The following is a 21,436-nucleotide window of genomic DNA, read 5'->3' on the forward strand; positions in this document are numbered from 1 at the left end:
GCCTCACATCGGGTTACCATGCATTCCTGAGAGAATAACTGATCACACTCAGCAATTCATTCGGTGCCTGGTTGTATAGTACTTTTAACATTTCAGTAGTAATGTCATCTGGACCAGGGGCCGCAGCTGGCATTTTCGTCATAGCATCAGAAAGCTCCGCATGCGCAATTTCGACGAAGTCCTCTACCACTATAGATGGAGGAGACGAGGTAGCTAGAGCAGACAAAAAACGAATTTGCAGGCCCCTAGCAATCAACTCTAGAGACTCGGGCATTTCACTGGAATATAACACTATAGAGTCTGAATTATCAAATTGGGGGACCGCTTTCCTAGAACGAAGAAATCGAAAAAGAGCCCGCTTATTAGTGGGTTCAGAAAGAAAAGAGCAGCGGTGACAGTCATAGGCATGTTTGGCATTAGGAACTGCTCGTTTGAACATTGCAGAATGATAGCTGTAATTGCTCCATTTCAGCAGGCAATGGTTAATGCAAAGCTTCTTCCAGGCTGCCTTCCTGCGTCTAAACTGCGCATACATTCTTCGTTCCACCAGGGGCTAGGTGACACAGCTCCCCTAGATCGTACTTCAAATAACGAGCATTTTGGGGAACAGCGCGAACTAACAGGGACACAAAAAGAAAGAAGTGGACAGGACTAGCGCTGACTTTGAACTAGATTTATTGGAAAAGACGTTGGAGCATCGCAACAAGCTTAAAAAAGATGATTACGCACGTCTTGCCGAACATTGCCGCACGTGTGAGCGCCGATGCTATCCGCTTTTCTGCGAGACTGATATCCTGTTTAAGCATAAAGACAGGCGTACTAGAGAGTTGATGGAATCATACTACATCAGAAAGTGGGGGAGAGATTGTATCAGTGAAACATCAGTTGTCCTGCACGAAAAAGAATTTGGTTATTTGAAGCGGTCTTCGCGATAAGGTGTTCCTGTGTTAAGAAATGTGCGTTGTCAACAGTGGAGGATTTTGGTCTTGATAGTATGTCATTGGCTGGTGTGGGCACGTAGCGCTGTGGGGGAGGAGGATTCTGTGTATGTATAAGTAGTTACGTCTTTTCCAATAAATCGAGTTGAAAGTCAGCGCTAGTCTTGTCCACTTCTTTCTTTTTGTGTCCCTGTTAGTTCGCGCTGTTCCCCAAGATGCAAGTACACCAACTCGCCCAACTCGCCACCCTGCTCAAATAACGAGGACTGCGCCGAAGCGGTTAGGGCAGCACAAAGACCCGTCGCCCGTTCAGTTGTGTTTTCCACGGGCAGAGAAGATATGGCCTGCTTCAGAGAGATTTGGAATTTCTTATAATGTACAAAAGTGCAACTTCGCCGCACGAGAGAGTGAACAGGGGGGCACTGAATAACGAATAATATTGGAAAGTGGTCACTGCTAGTCCCGCTGTCAACAGTACACCATGAAGAAACTTCAACACCCCAAGAACAAATGATTAAATCTAAAACAGATCAAGTTGGTTCCTGGATATAGGTAGGAGAAATCGAATTGATACATGATAAAATGTTGTTCATGATCCAATCTAACAAGCGAAGACCGCAGGAATGCGTACGGTAGCCCCAAGAAATATGGTGGGAATTAAAGTCTCCCGCAACAACAACGGGAGGCACAACGGAAGCAAGAGCTAGGGTTCTGAATCAATTACCCCAAGTGGAAAATAAACGTTCGATAAAGCACACATCTATCTTGGCTTCTTCGTCTTCTTCCTTTTCTTTTTCACGCGATCTCCCCGACCACGGCATGCGTACTTCGTCTTTATGCTTCTATCCGCCGACTGATGTCCTTGTGACAAGCGCCTACTCACAGTGGGTTTGTTCCGAGCACGACCGGTCGTGGTTCCGAGTGAAAATGCGTGGTGTAATTCAACACCCTTCGTGGCATTCGGCAATATTTTGACATTGCCTACAATGGCATTAATTAAATAGCGGTTTCGTGATGCAAATTCTGCTTCACGTCAAAGAGGGTTCTGCTATATAGTGAATATTGGGTTGACTGACATCGACCATTCACTTGAGCGACTAATATCTGAACATAATAAACTAAGGCTCAGAAATCATCTTCCGGAAGTTCTTGTGCGGTGGGTAGCTTCCTGTTACTATTTCCCCGCAGCAGCCTTTTCTGAAGCGAAACCTTTCTCTCGTCCTTATAGGAACCTCGACACCATCATCATGGAAACATTCATCACCCCTGCCGAAGTTTACAACTGCAACGTGTATCCAATAAGTGCGGTAGCGGGTACCACCTTCCTGGAAAACACGCAGGCAACTCTAGTGAGTGTGCTTTGTATTTATATGCCACTGTTACCAACAAGGCAAGACGCTTCTGGAAACCAAAAAACATTGCCCGCGTATGTGATCACTTCGCTGCAACGTCGTCAAAAGACTCTTGTCCTGCCCTCTCTTGCTCGTGTGGCATCGTCTTCGTGCGCTGGTAACACCTTCGCGATGCCCCACCCACTACCAAACCAAGTCATCCTCGTGATGACTGCTTCACCAATATTGTCACGAAGCCAAAGACGACACAGTTGTCTTCAAGGAAAACAAATTTATTTGAGCGAACTTGTGCTCCCCTAACAACTCAAAAAATACAGGCCGCGAAGAAGCATTCAACAAAGTGACTTGCGAAGGCAAGCGTCGACGATTCGAAATGCCGTTGCGTCTGCTCTGCATGCTTTTATCTTTCGCCGCAGGTCTTTCTAGAACCGTCGATTCACATCCAGAACATTGTAGATCACACAAGATTATTCCAGGCCAGTGACGTTAGGGCGAAATGCTCTCCTTATCCGAATGAGAACCTGTGCGGCATAAAAATAAAGAAAGGGAACATGCCCTCCACTTGGGACATAGATAACACAGCCGGGAGCAGCCGGGCAGTAAAAACAAACCATAAATAAACAAACCCAATGTATGGTTCGCGGCATTACCTCCCTCTAAGAGTGCGTTGAACCGATGCTAAAATAAAATGACAGCCTGAAAAAACCAACAAAAAAAGTCCTTGAGTAGTAAGGTTTGAGGCGAACCACGTGGACGACTTCGGGTAGCGTGCGTCGTCGTGGTGTACCGGAATCACCATCAGGGATCACCTCGTAGGTAAGTTGGCCAACACGTCGTAGAATCCGATAGGGTCCAAAATACCGTTGCAGAAGCATCTCGCTGAGTCCACGTCGTCGGCTGGTAGTCCAAACCCACACACGATCCCCAAGGTAGTACTGGGCGTCTCGCCGTCGGAGATTGTAGCGTCCGGCATCCACCAGCTACTTGTCTGTTATACCCATTCGAGTGAGCTGGCGGGCCTCCTCCGCACGTTTAAGTTACCCTTGGACGTCGGCGTTGAGGTCGTCGTCTTCTACATGCGGAAGCATGGCGTCGAGCATCATGGTCGGCCGTATTCTGTAGAGAAGCTCGAGCGGTGTCATCTGCGTAGTTTCCTGGGTCGCTGTGTTGTACGCAAACGTGACATACGGGGGGACTTCGTCCCGAGTCTAATGTTCAACGTCGACGTGCATAGACAGCATATCCGCGATCGTCTTGTTCAGACGTTCCGTAACTCCGTTGGTTTGGTAGTGGTAAGCCGTCGTTCTTCGGTCATCCGTGTTGCTGTTGCATAAGATTCCTTGCATGAGCTCCGCAGTGAAGGCCATTCCGTAGTCTATGATTAGGACTTCATGGGCTGCACGTCACAGCACAACTTGGTTTATGAAGAACATCGCGTCTTATCGTGCAGTCCCCCTGGGAAGAGCGGCCGCCTCTACGTAGCGCGTCATGTAGTCTGTCTCTACGACAATCCACTTTTTTCTCGGATCGTGACGTAGGGAACCAGCCCAGAAGGTCCATTCCAATGTGTTGGAAGGGCCTCGATGGGACGGCGATTGGCTCCAGAAGCCCAGCGGGTCTTGTCGGCGGCGTCTGTCACCGTTGGCAGTCACGGCAGCTACGGCCGTAGTGGGTGACGTGAGAGGTAAGGCGGTGCCAGTAGTACCTCGCCTTGGTTTTTCCAACAGTGGGAGCTTTGCCGAGATGTTCGGAAAACGGGTCGTCGTGGCATGCTTCCAAAATTTCGTTACGAAGGTCTGCGGGGATGACAACAAGGTAATTCTTTCTCGTTCCTTGGCTGAAATTCTTCACGAGGACGGAGGTTTTTTAGGCTGAATGCTGGTAAGTTGCGTTTGAACGCTTTAGGCACGGCGACCTTGCGTCCTTTGAGGTAGTCGATCATGACGCGTAAGTCGGGGTCGGCACGCTGCTGGGCGGCAAAGTCGCTCTCCGTCACGACTCCGAAGAACGCGCTGTCTTCATCCGAGTCTTGTGGTGGCGGGTCAACGGCGGCGCGGGACAGGCAATCGGCGTCGGAGTGTTTCCTGAAGGATTTATAGACGATTGTAACGTCGAACTCTTGCAGGCGCAAGCTCCACCGCCCAAGACGGCCAGAGGGGTCCTTCAAATTGGCGAGCCAACACAGCGCATGGTGGTCTGTTACAACCTTGAACGGTGTACCATACACGTAGGGGCTGAATTTTGAAATGGCCTATGGAATAGCGAGGCACTGTTTCTCGGAGGCTGAGGAGTTTTTCTCTTCCTTCGACAGACCACGGCTGGCAAAGGCGATTACTTTTTTACAACTTCTCTGATTTTGGACGAGGACGGCACCCAAGCCTATATCGCTGGCTTCCGTGGGCAATTCCGTTTCGGCGTTTTCGTCGAAATAAGCTAGCACGGGCGGGTTTTGCAAGAGTTGTTGAAGCTCGCAGAACGCTTCCTCTTGGGCGCTTTCCCAGCTGAAAGGCGTGCTGTCTTTCGTCAAGCGTGTGAGTGGCTCTGCAATCCGTGCGAAGTTTGCGACGAAGCACCGGTAGTATGCACACAGTCCGAGAAATCTTCGTACGCCCTTCTTGTCTTTCGGTATTAGGAAGTTCGCTATGGCTTAAGTTTTCGCCGAGTCAGGCAGGACGCCCACGGAGTAGGCGACGTGGCCGAAAAACCTGAACTCCTCGTACGCGAAGCGGCACTTTTAAGGCTTCAGCGTTAACCCCGACGTACGAATGGCCTCAAGTACAGACTCCAGCCGTGCAAGGTGTTCGTCGAAAGTCCAGGAGAATACCACAGCGTCGTCGAGGTATGCCAGGCAAGTGTGCCACTTCAGGCCAGCTAGCACAGTGTCCATGACTCTTTGAAACGTTGCTGGCGCCGTGCACAGCCCAAAAGGCATCACCTTGAACTCGTATAGGCCTTCCGTGGTTATAAACGCAGTCTTCTCTCGGTCTCTCTCGTCCACTTCAATTTTCTGGTAGCCCGTCTTCAAATCCATAGAAGAGAATTGCTTTGCGTGGCAGTGTCACAGACCCCTCCCCCGTATAATTGGGTCCGCTTGCAAATACCACAGAAGGGCGCGAGACAACAGTTATTTATGCTTTAGCAGGGTGGCCGGCCCGTGAGTTTTCACGTGAGCCGAGATTGCTGGGTTGAATGAAATCACAACGGAGATGCTCGACTGCGTTTTTACTATATAGGTTTACTACACGAACAAAAGATTACAGGGCAACGCCCGACACAAGAAAAAGAAGCCTTCACACTGCCATCGGCCTTGTGCGCGCAGGCACTAATCGACCGTACACTAAGCGCACGCGCGCGCTAACTAGATAGTAACACAACAAAGGACAATCAAATACACAAGGTGGCCACTGCGGAGGCACTCGATCCACCGTGGCCTACGCCTTAACCTTCGACCTCGAAAACATAACTCAGACAGCTGTACGCGACACGCGAAACACTCTAGGGGCACCACTTGTTACACCTCAGTAACGCAACTACAAAAAAAAATACTAACAAGTTCGCAACCCGCATAACACTCTATGGACAAACATTGTATACCCCCGACAACAGCACTCACTATAAGAAACATCTAACAGCTATGCAAGCTGTACACGACACTGGAAATGTCCTCAAAATCATTACCCTCACCAACAACGCTACTACAAACAAGACACCAAAAAACCAACTCTCAGCTTGTTAGCTACAAGTGACGCTAGAAAAAAAAAACCGGAAGGATGCGGATATCTTAATCCGAGGCAACAAACAAAGTACGGCGGGAGGGGCGTTGTAAAAGAAAGTATCTTCGAGGCAAGGAGAACACGCCGGTTCACCGACGGAAAGTCATGACGAGATGGAGCCGACATCGCCGGGCAGCCGCTTACGTGTTTCGGAGCTCCCGGGTGCAGAAACTGGTCGGCCATGGGACTCGTGGCGACGGGCGAACTCGAGCGCTGAGCCGAGGCTGAGACCTTTCTGTCGCGAGCCTACCGATGGGCTTCCGCTAAAGCGGGATTCACACGACGGAGAAACCCTCTCTTTTTGGCCCCCGGGACCCGCTCACGTGACCGGTTTTAGGCTCCGCCCCTCGGTGGGGATAGCCCACGGTGGCTCCGCGAAAGAAAATGCCTCCGCATGTTTTCGCTTGACGGCGGTGGTCCTTGGCGGGGAATGGAACCTGTACCTCAGCGCTGTCGTCTGCTAGTCACTCCCGATAGCTCCGCACGTGTGGATGCGCCGCCAGGCCGGATAATCCGGTCACGTGCTGTTGACGTCACATATTCGTCCGCCTCCGTGAGAGGGTTTCTCCGTCGTGTGAATCCCGCTTAAAGAGCGTCACCCCCGGACGCTTCCCCGCGTAGCACGTTCACGAATCTCCAGCCGACTGCCCCAAGCGACCGCTTGCGTCCGCTTAAATAACCTCCGCCGGCCGTCCCGTAGACCCACTCCGAAGTCTTCCCCATTGTTCCTCTGTTCCCCCCTCTCGGGGCCCTCGGCAACTCGCCACGATCGTACGTGCGTGTCCGAGCTAGCGATCGTGACGTCACCCTCCGCACCTGCACGCTGGAATGTGGCAGCTCACATTGTCCTCGGAGCTGGCAGGGCGAAACAAAGAACGTGAGCACAAAGCCGAAGGGGTGGACCCCGAATTCCTCAGCCAGGCGAAAAATGGCCGACTCCGTCCGCGAGGCCGTCATGTCGGCCGTGCGAAGATAGAAAATGGAGTGCCTGGCCTGCAGTTTGTGACACAGAGGTGATCGAGGGCGTCGTCGATTCGTGGCAGGGGGCACACATCCTATTTGGTGATATTGTTCAGTCGCCGGTATTCAACGCAGAACCTCAATGTGCCCTCTTTTTTGTTCACGAGTACGACCGGAGCAGAACAGGGGCTTTTCTATGGTTGTATAATGTCGTCGCTGAGCATGTCTTCGACTTGTGTCCGTATGGCTTCCCGCTCGTTTGAAGACATGCGATACGGTGACTTTCGGGTAGGTCGTGCTCCATCTTCGGTTATAATTCGCTGCTTCGCTAGGGGTGTCTGACGAAATTGATTTTGGCGAAAGATACTCGTTGTAGCGACGTAGCAAATAAAATAATTTGCCCCGGTGTTCTTGCGGAAGCGCTCGTTTTACGTCTAAAGGATGCGGCAGCTTGAAAATATCTGCCCGTACGCGTTCAAAGTCGGCGACCACGATCACTTGACTTGTTTCTTGCGTTTCTTCGAGGAACGCAATTGCAGCTCGCTTGTTTAGATGCTGGTACTCCTCCGTAAGTTAGTGACGAAAATGTGGGATTTGTATTGCTTAAAGCGCGCAATGCGCCTTACGGCGGAGACATCGCGGTCGAAAAGCAAACCTCGGTCACTCTCTACGATAGCGTCGATGTCAGGAGCAGCACCCTCACAGTAGACGGTGATTATATAGCCTGTGTGGAGTGGCAGGATGACGTGATCGTCGGCGATCTTTACAGCAACACGGTGTTCGGAGTTCGGTACCGGGTTCGTGGAGTGATCGGAGGAAAAGATTATCGACCTTCTTTCCAGATCAATTATTGCATCGCTGTCCATCAAATAAAATTGGCCGCGTATCTGCTCCTTTCGTTGCAAATGCCGTCAAAAGACGATAGTCTTTATCGGCTTTTACGAAGTAAGTGCCTCCCTTCGCTTTCCCGCTCACCTCTCATGTTGTTTCTCTTATGTCGCGCTCCTGCCAAGGTAAAGACGCCAAAGGTTTTCTTAAAATATTTTAAATTTCCCGCGTTCCACTGCTCCAAACCGGGTGTCTCGATGCGAACGCTGCCGTACGGCGAAGACGAGCGTTAATCGAGACGCCCTACTTTAACGTTTATAGAACCGCGTTTCCCTACTCCACGTGCGTTGCAAGCAGAACGTGGAACCTATCTAGTGGAACCTTGCGTAACTGTCGCCGGTTGACGTCTTAAAATGGCGCCAGAAGCTATAGTGGCGCGGGCGACAGCAGGCGACGGCGGAGTGAATTCTTTTTCTGCAGTTGATAAAGTATTTAATTTCGCAAAAGTCAAGCATGTTTGATTTTTAAATGCAGAGCATTTCTTTAACTCACGATGTCACCCGGCGTTGTCGGCGTTGGCGTGCCTCGGCGTCCCCAACAGCCGTTCCAGGTGCGCCCTCTCCCCCACTACTCCTCGCCTGCTCTCCGCTGCTCCTCGCGTGTTCTCTGCGTGCTCGGATCGCGTTCAGCAACAGGTTGGGCGCGCATGCGTCGTAGTTTGGCGCGGGAGCAACAACAGTTGTGGCATGATCGTAAATGCCAAGATAAAAAAAATGCTCTGCATTTGACCGTGCCCCTCGCGAGGGGGATGTTTATAAAGGAACACTGAAAATATCACTTCTGTATTGATTTGTTGTCTCATATTTGCGTAATGTCCTGTTCTTCTTCAACAATGTTGACAAGTATGAAAATTACACCGGACATAGACGGGTAGATTTAGCTGTGACAAATAAGACTATTGCGCAGGTATTGTTTTGCTTTGGCCGGGTAGCTCAATCGAGTCAGAGACAGACAGACGGACAGACAGACAGACAGACATACATACAGACAGACCAAAATTTCTGGGTTTAAGTAGCCCAAGAAAGACTATCGTCTTTAAAATCCATTCCATGAATTACATCGCGGGAGCAGTTAGGCAAAATGACGAACGCAGCAGAGTACGTGGTGCCGTCTAGAGTGACGCGCGATGTGCGCGTTCCACTTGGTGTTCCGAGATGGCCTCCTCCTGTGCGTATGTGCGTACCATCCCAGCTTGTCGTAACTTTCTTTAGCTTGGACGCGAATGACCCGCTCATGACTGAATAGTCGGCTCCCGTGTTGATGAGGGCGATTACGTCAAAGCCGTCGATGGACAACTGGACGTCGGACGCCGCTTTCCTCCAGTTTCTGGTCCGTGGGGGCGTCGTATCTCGGCTTGTGCGTGTTGACGGTCGGGCACTATGCGTCATCATTTAGTCGTCTTCTCAGCGGCAGGCTGTGTCATTTCGGGTATGAGTCGGTTCGTGCCGTCGTCGTGTTCGGGAGTCACGTCCGGGTTGAATCGGGTCGTCGGACTGACGGGCACGTCGTGAATGATGGTCTTCGGCGAGTCGTAGCGTCGTTGGAGGGTTTAATTTTTCCGCCGTCGTGCAACTTTGCTTCCAGAAATTGCTGCTTTTAGTTTCCCCTACGTGGGCTTGGGGAATTCCCACGCGTGAAGTTTGCATAGCTTCGACGGCATGGCGATCGGTATGGGTAGGCTGACGGCGAACTGGACCTCGGTTGGTGTTGGACAGGTAATCTTCGATTTCAGTGGGGCGCTGGTCGTGTCGGGGGCCTGGAGCGTCGACGGAGAACCCTCGCAAACCGAGCCTGTTGTAGGGGCAGCGATGGTAGATGTGGCCGGCCTCTATACTGCGGTAACACAGCGGACGATTATCTAGCGTTCGCCACACCTCGGTCTTCCTCGGGGCGGGGGGTTGCACCGCAGGCGGTCGGGCCGGTGACAGTGGATGACAATATGGAGCCTCGGGACGATAGGGGGCAGGTGGGCGAGGTCGACGGACAGCAGCCGCGTAGGCCATGGCTTGCGGCTCGCGGGGTGCTCCTGGCGTCGTTGAAGTTCCCAGTGCTTGCTGCACTTCTTCCCTAATGACGTCGGTAAGGCAAGCGACTTGGGGCTGCAGCGGCTTTGGGAGAACTTTCCGCAGCTCCTCTTTCACTACTGCGGGGATAGTCACGCTGTCTGCGGGGGGGGGGGGGGGGGGGGCCTGTCTGCCGGGATCCGCATGCTGTCCACGTAGTTTGCATTGGGCGGGGTGACAAAGTTGCGGTCATACTGCTTAGCACGCATTTCGATGGCCTACTCAATTGTGCGGGCTTCGGTTACAAATTCGGTGATGGTTTCGGGCGGATTGCGGACGAGTACATCAAACAGTTCTTCTCTCCCACCGCGCATTAAGAAGCACAACTTCTTTTCTTCCGCCTTGCAAGGGTCAGAACGCCTGAAACGTCTCGTCATATCTTCGGGAAACACAACAACGCTTTTGTTAGGGTGTTGTGTCCGCCTTTGCAGCAAGACCTCGGCCCGCTCATTTCGCACAACCGTGGAGAACGTCGTTAAAAATTGCGTTCTGAAATCGTTCTAAGATTCCAGGGAGCTTTCATGGTTTTCATACCAGATCCGTGCTGAATCTTCAAGGTAGAAGAACACTTGCCTCAGTGTCTCCGCGTTGTCCCATAGGTTAGACAGCCTGACCTGTTCGACTTGCTCCAACCAGTCTTCGGGATCCTCAGAAGGTGACCCATGGAATGATGGTGGTTCCCTGGGTTGCTGAACGACGATGGGAGGATTGGTAGCGCTGGTCATGGTGCCTGCGTTGATCACGGTGGTTTTCACGACGTCTTCTTTACTTTACCCGGAACCAGCCCAAACTCTAGCTGAAGACCTTGCTGTCGGCGGCTGACACGAGTTGGGCTTGCTTGACGGCTTGACGAGGGCTTAGGGTGCATGCACCCTGCACCTCGACCAGATGTCAGGAAGCCAAAGATGACGCAGTTGTCTTCAAGGAAAACAAGTTTATTGGAGCGAACTTGTGCTCCCCTATCAACTCAAAGAATACAAGGACGCGAAGCAGCAGTCAACAAAGTGACGTACGAAGGTGAGCGTTGGCGATTCGAAATGGTGCTGCGTCTCCTCTGCCAACTCCGCCTGTATAAACATTGCCTGACGCGTCGCGCGCTTTTCAATGGGAAGGGTAGGGACGCTTAGCTCAGGCACTCATCCGCTATGTGGCGTGCGCCGGCGGACATTTCGCCTTATGTCACTGCTCTGGAGTCGCGAACGCTGCACCAACTTCTACGGCGTGTGTCTGTCGGCTTGCCTGTTGGGTTTCAAGAGCCGTTTCGCTCGCATTTTAGCCGCGACTGGGCGATAGTTCTGGGGCGCGCTGGGGATCTCGTTTAACGTGTCACTCGCTTTATATTTGCTGCATTTCTGCGGAGATAACTGACGTAGGAGGAACTGAAATAGTGTAAGAACATAATTATTGACCGGTATATAAATTGCGAGCAGATAAACGATAATTTAGAATTGTGTAGCCATTATTTTACTGGTGTTTTTTTCTCTCTTGAGAATTTAGGAAGGAAAAAAATGCCTGGCAATTTTTCATTCGGGCGCTCGCGTTCGAAAAATCGAGCTTTTCGAAACCAGTCCTTTCGAAAAAATATCACGTGCTTGTAAAGTTTAGAAGATTACACAAAAAAATGGATAAGCAGCTGGGGTTTCCGCCACGGTGTCCGGGCGCTTTTACAGTACAGTCTTCAATTTTAAAAGTGCGTACCGAAGCAGAGTGCGAACAGTGGTGACAAAACCAGACCGAAATGCGGAGGGGACAGAGGGGGGTATGCCCCACTCAGAAAATTGCGGGGCCTGTGATTCAAGTAGATAAGCACGCAAAGCCAGCATCAGCCTGCTGCAGCACAAGTGATTTTGCTCCGAGGCAAAGGCGGTTTTATCAGGGACAGACCAAGACAGACAGGCATGGTGAAAAACAAGAAGGCACAGGAGCGCCGCCTGGGGAACCCTAAACAAACTTTAAACTATTTTGCATAGTTTCCGAGAAGCGGCGCTGGCCGGCGGACATGAAAGCACGCAGGAAGGCTACGGAGCGGGGAAGGGTAGGAGAGAGCAACAGGAGAGTGGCTGTTCCGCTATTTTTCGCTCACGCGTTATGCAGTGATTATTGGCCTCGATGAAATACCGTGGCGCCACCTACGAGTGACGTCACTTGTAGGACGCTGAATCGCATTGTCGTCTGCTACAACACATTTCCCGTGCGTATGCGGAAGCGTGTTTTTTTGTTGTGGCCACCGTCCTTGTGGATTTGATGCAAATTACCAAAAAAGTTGTCTGTAAACCAAATAATTCGGGCAAGCAATCAGCGACTCGCTTGTTCCCGGCGACACCGCCGCGTTTAGGTAGTTAATATACCATCGCGACCCACAGCTCTTACATACGCAGCCAGATTACGCCAAGGACGATGCAAATGATGCCGCGAAAAGTACGCCGTAAATTCATTATGAAATACTTGTGACGGTGTGCAAGAAAACACCTTGTAACAGTGACGGAAACGCGTTGCTCACTTATGATCTCACCGCGCGAACTGCTCGGATTGCGTGGTAAATGAATGACTACGCGAGAATGGTCATCAGATTGCTTCGCCGCACATGCTTAAAAGTATTGTTATGATCTGCAGTTTGGCTTAGTCAGTGCCTATTTTCCCTACCATGTTTTTATAGTCATGCCTGGATTTGATTAACGATTACTGCCGTAGGCTGTACTCTGCACGGCTGATGTTTACTTTTCGCGACTTGTCCGCAATGTATTAACGGTATGGACGGGAGTTTTTAACGCCTTCGAGCGGGTTTGGACAAGGTTATATTTAGTTTTCATTAGGGGCTCGGCGTGGTAATTTATAACTGCAGCGTTTTTTGTATGTTTACAGTGAGCCGGCTTTTCTCAAGCATCAATTTCGAAACTCGATGATGATGATGGTTTGATTTTGTTGGCGCAAGGCCGACATGGGCAAAGAGCGCAAAACACAAAGTGATTTGATGAGGAGAGAACACGAAATAAAATCAGTTAAAAAACTATGAGCACGGCTGGTGTAAAGGGCCAGGGTGAAGAACAAGAGTGGTTAAAAGATAAATAAGGTGGCTGGGGTATAGGACCAGGGGTAAAGCTATGGGTGGTATGAGATGAGTTGTAAAAAGTGAACTTCTGATAGGAACTTAAAGGTGCGCTGAACAGAAAACATGGCATCTCCTAAGAAGTATGATGGGTGTGGTGGAATATGTCGTGCGTGTAGTTGAGGGAAGTGTTTGCGTCGTGTAATGTCGAGTTCCTTACATTGTATGAGGATGTGGATCACAGATAGGGCCTCTCCGCACCTGCTGCACAGAGGTCTTGGAGATGCAGTGAGAAGGTGCGAGTGCGTTGCATGAGTGTGCCCTATCCGTAATCTAGCCAAGGCGACTTAAGCGTATCTATTGCGTGTGTCGGTGGTGTATGGTCCCAAGTGTGGTTTTATTACGTGTAACTTGTTGTCTGTTTGTTTGCTCCAGTGTGTTTGCCATGTTTTGCGAAGTTGTTGTCTGATGTGCGGTTTCACGTCGGTGTAGGGTAATGTGGTTATGTCTACTGTATTCAAGAGTGTAGCAGCAGCGGCCATTCGATCCGCTGCTTCGTTCCCGGCTATACCACAGTGGCCAGGGACCCAGCAAAGGACTAGTTCAAATTTGTGGACATACACAGACATAGTACCCTTGACTATTAGATTTACAACGTGATTTTTTGAAGACTTTGTCGACGACAATGCCCGCACGACACTGAGGGAGTCTGTATATATAATGGATTGTGGGATGTGACTTTGAAGGATATGATTAACAACAAGAAGTACACCATAAGCCTCTGCCGTAAAGATACTGGTATTACTATTAAGAGTTCTAGTGACATTAAGGCCGGGCCCATGCGCCGCGCAGGACACAGAGGTGCAGTTTTAGAGGCGTCCGTATAAAATTCAGAAAATTGATACTTCTGCTGCAAATACAAGAAGTGCTGCAGAATTGCACATGTGGGAGCTCGGTTTTTATCTACACGTGTGAAAGATGTGTCGCATAAGACAGGGCGGAGATGCCATGGGGCTATAAAATCTGTTTGAGAACTTTGTATGGTGTCTAAAAAGGAGACAGAAAGCTCTGACGCTTCCTCTCTAACTCTGTAAGAGAAGGGGGCAGAGAATAAATTTCGAAACTCACGACTGCTCACAGAAGGCGTGGCTGCGTACGAGGCGAAACACGTCGTTAATGATTTCGGGTAATGGGGAGATTTTGAATACGTGAACCGAGCATTGGGGGCCCCCAAGAACTTAGAGGAACCCAAACGCAACACGCGCGTGCGCGACGGGAGGGCCTTCTCCAACAGGTCGCAGCCGGCTTCGGATGCACGTAATCGGATGTTGGGAACTTTAGGCTTGGCGTCACAACAGATATTTCATCCCCGTTAGAGTTGCGAGGGACAGTACCTAACAGAACGTTTTACCGCGCTGGGAACTTTGTAAGCGGGGTGATTTCCATTAAAGCGATCGACGATCAAGATACCTGCACGGCCTCGGCCGATTCTTGCGCGCAAGCATAGCCATTCTTCGGCCGCTCGCCGCACCGTGCCTGAACGGGCCGGCGCTGCCGGGACCGACTCCGCGGCCGGTCGGCGTAAATCGCGGCAGATATTTGAGCATCGCTTTGAAAACCACAGCTGATGACACTACCTATCAGACTTTTTCATCACACTAACATCCATTTTCACCAATCTGGAACTTCTTTTCCACGACTTGTGTGATTATAAAAAGCGGCGACAAGTTGTTGCTGCCGCGACCTGCGTCGGTTCGAGCCGCACAGTCGGCCTTGCGGGCAGGCACGGCGGGTGCGTGTGCTTCTGTGAGCAGTTAACGCTTCACGATTTCCTGCTTTATACATTTCTTGCAAACAAGGGAAATCCAGAAACTTCACTCGGCGATCGTTGTAGTCCACATTGTTGATCGGGGAAACAAGCCGCTGCTTACGCTTTGGTCGCATACGGAATACACCACCACGTTCATGGTGTTTGAGGATAATCTACCACAGTTGATACGGTTATAAAGTCCCCATGAGGTCGAACTTCGCTCGACGCACTGAGAATTAACTTCAAGCGAAGGAAATTAACACGAAAATACTTTTAGAACGCGCTTCCTAAGCGAAGTGTCACGCGCTGCAAGCCAACTACGCAGCAAGGTAGGAACGGTGATCGTACAAGTGACGTCAAAACGATCGCAGCGCCAGACTCTCCAGTGGTGGGCCCCGTGGCCAATACAGGCGGCGTTGGCTCTGCAGGAATTTATCTTGCCTGGGTTGCTGAACAGGATTTTATCTTCCCTGGTTCCCTGGGTTGCTGAACGACGAGGGCAGGATTGGTAGCGCTAGTCATGGTGCCTGCGTTGATCATGGTGATTTTCACGACGTCTTCTTTACTTTATCCGGAACCAGTCCAAACTCTGGCTGAAGGCCTTGCTGTCGGCAGCTGACACGAGTTGGGCTTGCTTGACGGCTTGACGAGAGCTTAGGGTGCGTGCACCCTGCACCTCGACCAGATTTCACGAAGCCAAAGATGACGCAGTTGTCTTCAAGGAAAAATAAAAAAGACATGCCCCTGGTGAGGGGCACGATCAAATGCACAGCATTTCCGAGGGGGTGCGCCGGCAGGTTGTATCTCTCGATCGCGGGACCCGTGTCGCCATCTTTCGGAGGCGCGGGACAACTTGTGGCGCTTTCGAAACAAACCAGAAATGAGTGAAGGATATAAGGCGCGTTCGGTGTATCGACATCTGTGTCGGTTTCGTGGCTCAGTCGGTAGTGCGCCGGGCACCTTGCGTTCCGCCCGCGGCGTCATGGGTTCGAAACCGAGCGCCGGAGACTGTTATCAATATCTTTTATAGTGTAGTGGCCTGGCTGCGGACTACGACAAGGCGCGCCTGCGGACTACGACAAGGCACGCCAACGCCGCGTGACATTGTGAGTTACTAAAATGCTATGCATTTAAAACAAGTATATTGGAGCGAACTTGTGCTCCCCTATCAACTCAAAGAATACAAGGCCGCGAAGCAGCAGTCAACAAAGTGACATGCGAAGGCGAGCGTTGACGATTTGAAATGACGCTGCGTCTGTTCTCGCCGCAGGTGTTTCTAGAACCGTCGATTTATATCCAAAACATTGTAGATTACACAACATTGTCCCAGGCCAGTGACGTTAGGGCAAAACGCTCTCCTTATCCGAATGAGATAACCCGTGCGGCATAAAAATAAAGAAGGGAACATGCGCTTCGCTTGGGACACAGATAACACAGCCGGACAGTAAAAACAAACCATAATTATTATGCTGCCCCAGCCACGTAAATTCTTCTCTCCCTCCGCCCACCTCTCACAAGCTTTCTTCTAGCTCCTCCCTATCTGCTAATCAAATCAAATTTTCCGCTTCCCGCTGATCGGGCGCCATCTATTGCAACTTTTCGTTAGTGTTGTAGTTGGAACGGAGCCACGAATTCCAGGCTGGGCCGCGAGCACGTTCTGTATTTGAGGGCCAAAATCTTTCCTCCATGGCCGCAATATTAAATCGAGCGCTCATTTTCTATTTCCTGTCCCAAACAGGGTGTCAAAACGAAACTAAAACCGAAACCTAAAGACCGAAAACTAAAAACCGAAAACTAAAACCGAAACCTAAACCTAAAACCTAAACCTAAAACCTAAACCTAAAAACGTCGTTCTTCCACTGCAAGAATCAATACCGTGCTCGAACCGGTGGCACTTGAAGCAGCGGCGCGGGTTTGGCATATACGCATGGATTGCACAACGGATAAATCATGCATTGATGTGCTCAGGAAGTAGCATCGGTTCATGGTCAAGATTATGTGTTTCGTTGGGATTACCTTATAATCTTTTAGGATAGTGATACACCTGACGGCTTTAATGCCCTGCTCTCTCAGGCCTTCAAGCAGTCCGCCATAAATTTCGGTCAGCAGGTGTGGCTCAGATATCACACTCTGGGAGCTGTTCAGTTTCGGTTGGGGTGTGACTCTGATGTCCAGATCGAGGACGGGGTTTTGGGCAAGGAGTTTGCCGGCCTATTTTTCTGTGTTGACTTCAACAAGGATTTCTCCTGTCTTGAGGTTTTTTAGCCTCACACCTATTACCGAGAGTAATCTGCAGGAACTTACACATCAAGAATAGAGGCATCGACGCTACTCGTCTTGCTGAGTCAGCTGACTCAATCACCAAAAAACGAGAATAGTTATCGGGGTTGGAAAAGATGTTTGTTGGGAGTGGTGGAAAAGATGCTTCGGTGCGGCTAATTTTCGGGTGCCGATCATGTTTGGAGGGGGTTTACAAAATGCCATGCAGCATGTATTAGAAGCAGGGGACGTGGGTAATTTCTTCTCCAACCTTACCCTGATAGCTTAAGAAGTCGCGGAGCTCCCTTCCTGGTAAACAGACAGGGAGCCCATCCGCCGGAGCTTGACCTGGGCTCCGACGGCCACTGTTTGGGGTTTCTCTCTTTCACCTTAAAACTCCTACCCACGGTAGATTACAGCGTGAGTACGGGAACTCGTAGTCCGTGGTGTCGCGAATACCGTCACCAAGATTACTAAGGTGCCCCGTGCGAGGATGTGGCCGTCTCCGTTGCCGCGATAGTGCAACAAATGAGAATACTTCTTTTGGATTGATCTGTAAACCAGCTACTGGAAAATTGTGGTGAACAAAAAATACCGAGACAAGACCGTTTTTGACAGCGGACACACTGGTGTGTAGGGAGTCAAGGTAATTCCGTTTGGGCTATACCCGGTTCCAGCGACGTACCAGAGTCATAGAGTGTTCCAGCCGGCCTGAAGCGGCGCACGTGCCTTTTCTATCTCGACGACGTTGTCATATTCGCCCGCAATTTTTACGTGCACCTTGCAAAGATGGAAGCGGTACCCAAGCGAATATAAACTTCGTTGTTCCTGCTGAGCGTTTTAAGAGCCGCTTCGTTGGGAACTGAAGTTCCCAACAAACGTTGTCAACTCGGAGGCATTCATTTTTCACTGGGCAGACACTTAAGCAATAGCGATGTTCTTCGGGCTTCGTCGTAATCTTCTTATGCATACTAGAGCCCCTCTACCACTTGACGGATGACAGCACTCGTTTTTACTCTTTTTTTCTGAGAAAAAGCTGAACAGCAAGCTTCTACGACCTGTGACAACACCTGAAAATCCCGCCTGTTGTTCATTTCGACGATCGATAACTGTGAGCAAAAATGCACAGATGCCAGTGATGTAGCTTGGGGGCCATCATCACCAAAAAGGACAAAGGCTTTGACAAATACGCGTAAGCCAGCCACGGTATGTGAAGAGAGGAAACTATACGTCCCCTGAAAAAAAGTATCTCGCCATATTTGAGGGCCACTTTTAAGTTTGTCCCTGTATCTATATATTCCCTTTGTTGGCTTGCAAGCTTGAACTACCCCACTGGCCGCCCTGGGCGATACAGCCGACGACTGGAGAACTTTGACCTTGCTATCGCCTACAAATGAGTCAGGAAACAATCTGACGCCGACTGCCTGAACGCGTCTTTTATACTACAACGCGTTTTACAACGAGTTTTTTTTGCTATCGTTACGAAGAGCGACCGAGCCACTCAACAGATCATAGACCCCGAGCTGCGCTCCATGATCGACCACCTCGACAGACAGCCGCGCCCAGGCTATCAAGCAAACTTTACCTGTCTTCTGCCTCAAAAACTGCGTCCTCGTCAAGAAAAACTTTGTTGCCGGAACAAAGGCGAAGTATCTTCTTGTCATTCCCGCAGACATTCATGACAAAACTTTGGAAGCATGCTACGACATCCCGACATCAATACTAGTCGTCACCACTCGTACAGTTGGGAACATTAAAAGAAAATGCCGTTAGGAAACGCTAACATAGAAGTCACCTACCTTATCTTGAGCTGCCATGATGCCAGCGACGAAAATGCCCCCAACGAGACGCGGCGGACTTCGCCCCATCTCTGTACCATCGAGTCCCCTCCGACAGATCAAAACGGACCTTCTAGGCTCGTTCCGCATGCCACGAGCCGATAACAAGGGGATTGTAGTAGCCACAGGATACATAGTACGATGAGTAGGGACCGCAGCTCTTCCCGAGAGAACTGCAAAAGAAGTCCCGATAGAGTTCCTCTGCCAAGTGTGCTGCGACATGGAGCCCTGAACGGCTGGTCACGCACCGCGAAATGGCTTTCACTGCACAACTCATGCAAAGAGACCTACGCTACAGCAACAGGGATTACCGTAGAACCACGGCGCTCCACCTCTACACAAATGAACTAACCGCCTGAAGACGACAATGGCCGATATGCTGGCTATGTACGTCGACAATGAATATAACACGTCAGACGAAATTCGCGCTTACATCACGTTCACTTGCGCAGGAGCTGTGACGCGCCTCACATGAGTCGCGTCCCGCACAGTAAAATCATGCACCCCTTCGTCTAACGATGACGATGGTTGAACGCGAAGCTTCTTCGGGATAATTTATTTCTTTGGCCAATCACAAAGAACGTGGATGTGCTACTGTGGAGGTACGCACCGCTTTTCTATATTGCTTACACCAATTCTAGGGCGTACACTCCGTAGGCCCAACGTTTGGGTTGGGGGTGTACGGAGCAAATCCGGTATCTGCTGCTTGGCGTCCAGTGAGGAATTTTTTCACTGGGTGCCGGTTTTAGGTGTTAAACCCTTAGATGTGACGTTAGCCTAACGTCGTCAACCTCAAAATGGGAAGTTAGGCCTAACGTCTGGTGGGTAAAAGACTAACGGCACGCAGGGCGACGCCAGTCTTCTTGTGAGGGATTCTTTGGTTGTCGTCCGAGTATGCCAAACCACTTCGACCATGACAAAATGAAGCCATCAGGTAGACGCCCGCTTCATAACGGGAGTGACCCAGGTTCTATTACAGCCGCGTACAACGTTTTTTTCTCTTTCACTTCACCTGCAATCACATAACCACCGCCAGAGAAAGTTGGCTTTCCAGCAGGGTGTATTGGCGTACAACGGCATCAGTGAGGGCACTAAAGGTTAGCTTTAATATTTAAGCTGGTCCACACGCAGGGCTTCGAGAAAATGACACAAAATGAAATCACATCAAGTCTAATCAGTGTATTCAAACATCCTATGATGCTTAAGGGCACGGACAAAAACTCAGAAGAGGCTTCACGGGGGTCCATGCCCTTCCCCTCCCCAAGGCATGCAGTGAAAATCGCGGCATGTTAAAAATAAACTCAGTGAATTGGAATTCGCATACCCAGCTGCTTGCGGACACAAATGTGCACACAAATATGTTGATATAAATAATGACGTTAAACAATATGACGATGGAAAAAGAAGAATGGTCGTATGTACACATTATGCCTAACATCAAAAAAAGCACAAAAAAAAACCCTAGGCCGAGGCGCGTTACACCAAAACAAAGTATGCGTGAAACAAAATGTGCCTGATCAGGAAAAGTGGCCCTATTTAGATGACACAAAATAGAAAACGAAACTCGTATATCTGCCACCCACACTTTGATTCGGTTTACGGAATTTTTTTCCGTAAATCTTTAAATCATTTATTTTTCATATCTTTGCTATGTGTTTCGTACAGTTCGTTCATAATTGACGGGGAGCAAAATTTTAAAATCTGTTTTCTGTAATTGGTGCGGCAAACATTGCTTTCCATTTTTCCGGACTTCGTTTATAATACACAGGGTGGTGCGCTGTAATGCCGGCTAATTCAGCTAATCAAATGTCGTGCTTAACTATTTCCGACTTGTAATAACGGATCAGTCTATACGTGTATAAAAAGTGCACAGGGTAATGTTAAATTTTGTAAACGGTTCTGCTGGGTGAGAATAGTAATGGGCCTTGGCAATTATGCGGATTACACGTTTCTGTAAACGCGATAGTTTGTCCATGATTTCAGCTGTTCTCGTTGCCCAAGCCAGAGCGCAGTAATTCATGATCGAGGAAACGACAGAATTGTAGAGGAGTGTATTTACTCAAATGGGAAAATATGAACAATATCGACGCAAATACCCAGCCGTGCGCGAAAGGTTTTGCCTAAGGTAGGCAACGTGGTCGTCCCACGACATACTTCCTGTGAAAATTATTCCAAGAGTTTTAACATGGCGAACGAATTTAAATGCACTGTTACTGATTACAAGCGACGGAAGGTCGAAGTCTTATTAAGGTTCATTTTTAGGTCATTTTCATTTTCCCAGGCGTTTATTTGTTCCAATGCCCCAGTTGCTCGTTCAGATAAAACAATTCTTGAACGTCCAGAAAAACACTTTTGTGTCGTCGGCGTATAAAATATAGTGATGTTTACCCTATTTAAAAACAAGAACAGCACTAAAATGCTCCCCTGAAGAACCCCTGAAGTTACTTGCTTTACGGCTGAGCAATGTTCGTGAATGTCGACATGTTGGGACTGATAATAGAAAATTAAT

The 21,436-nt window shown here is 49.8% G+C and overlaps 1 protein-coding gene across 1 annotated transcript in view; it reads left to right on the plus strand.

Moving 5' to 3' along the window:
- Positions 1–21,436, plus strand: part of LOC144165041 (uncharacterized) — a 57,820-nt gene that overhangs the window by 15,105 nt on the left and 21,279 nt on the right. The window contains exon 3 of the mRNA XM_077695199.1: positions 2,167–2,287. Within this exon, the coding sequence (XP_077551325.1) occupies positions 2,167–2,287 (121 nt within the window). The remainder of the gene's footprint in view (positions 1–2,166; positions 2,288–21,436) is intronic.

Source organism: Haemaphysalis longicornis, unplaced genomic scaffold, assembly GCF_048455015.1.
Source record: "Haemaphysalis longicornis isolate Haplotype H1 unplaced genomic scaffold, Haemaphysalis longicornis Haplotype H1 scaffold_14, whole genome shotgun sequence".
In the NCBI taxonomy this organism is placed as follows: Eukaryota; Metazoa; Arthropoda; class Arachnida; order Ixodida; family Ixodidae; genus Haemaphysalis; species Haemaphysalis longicornis.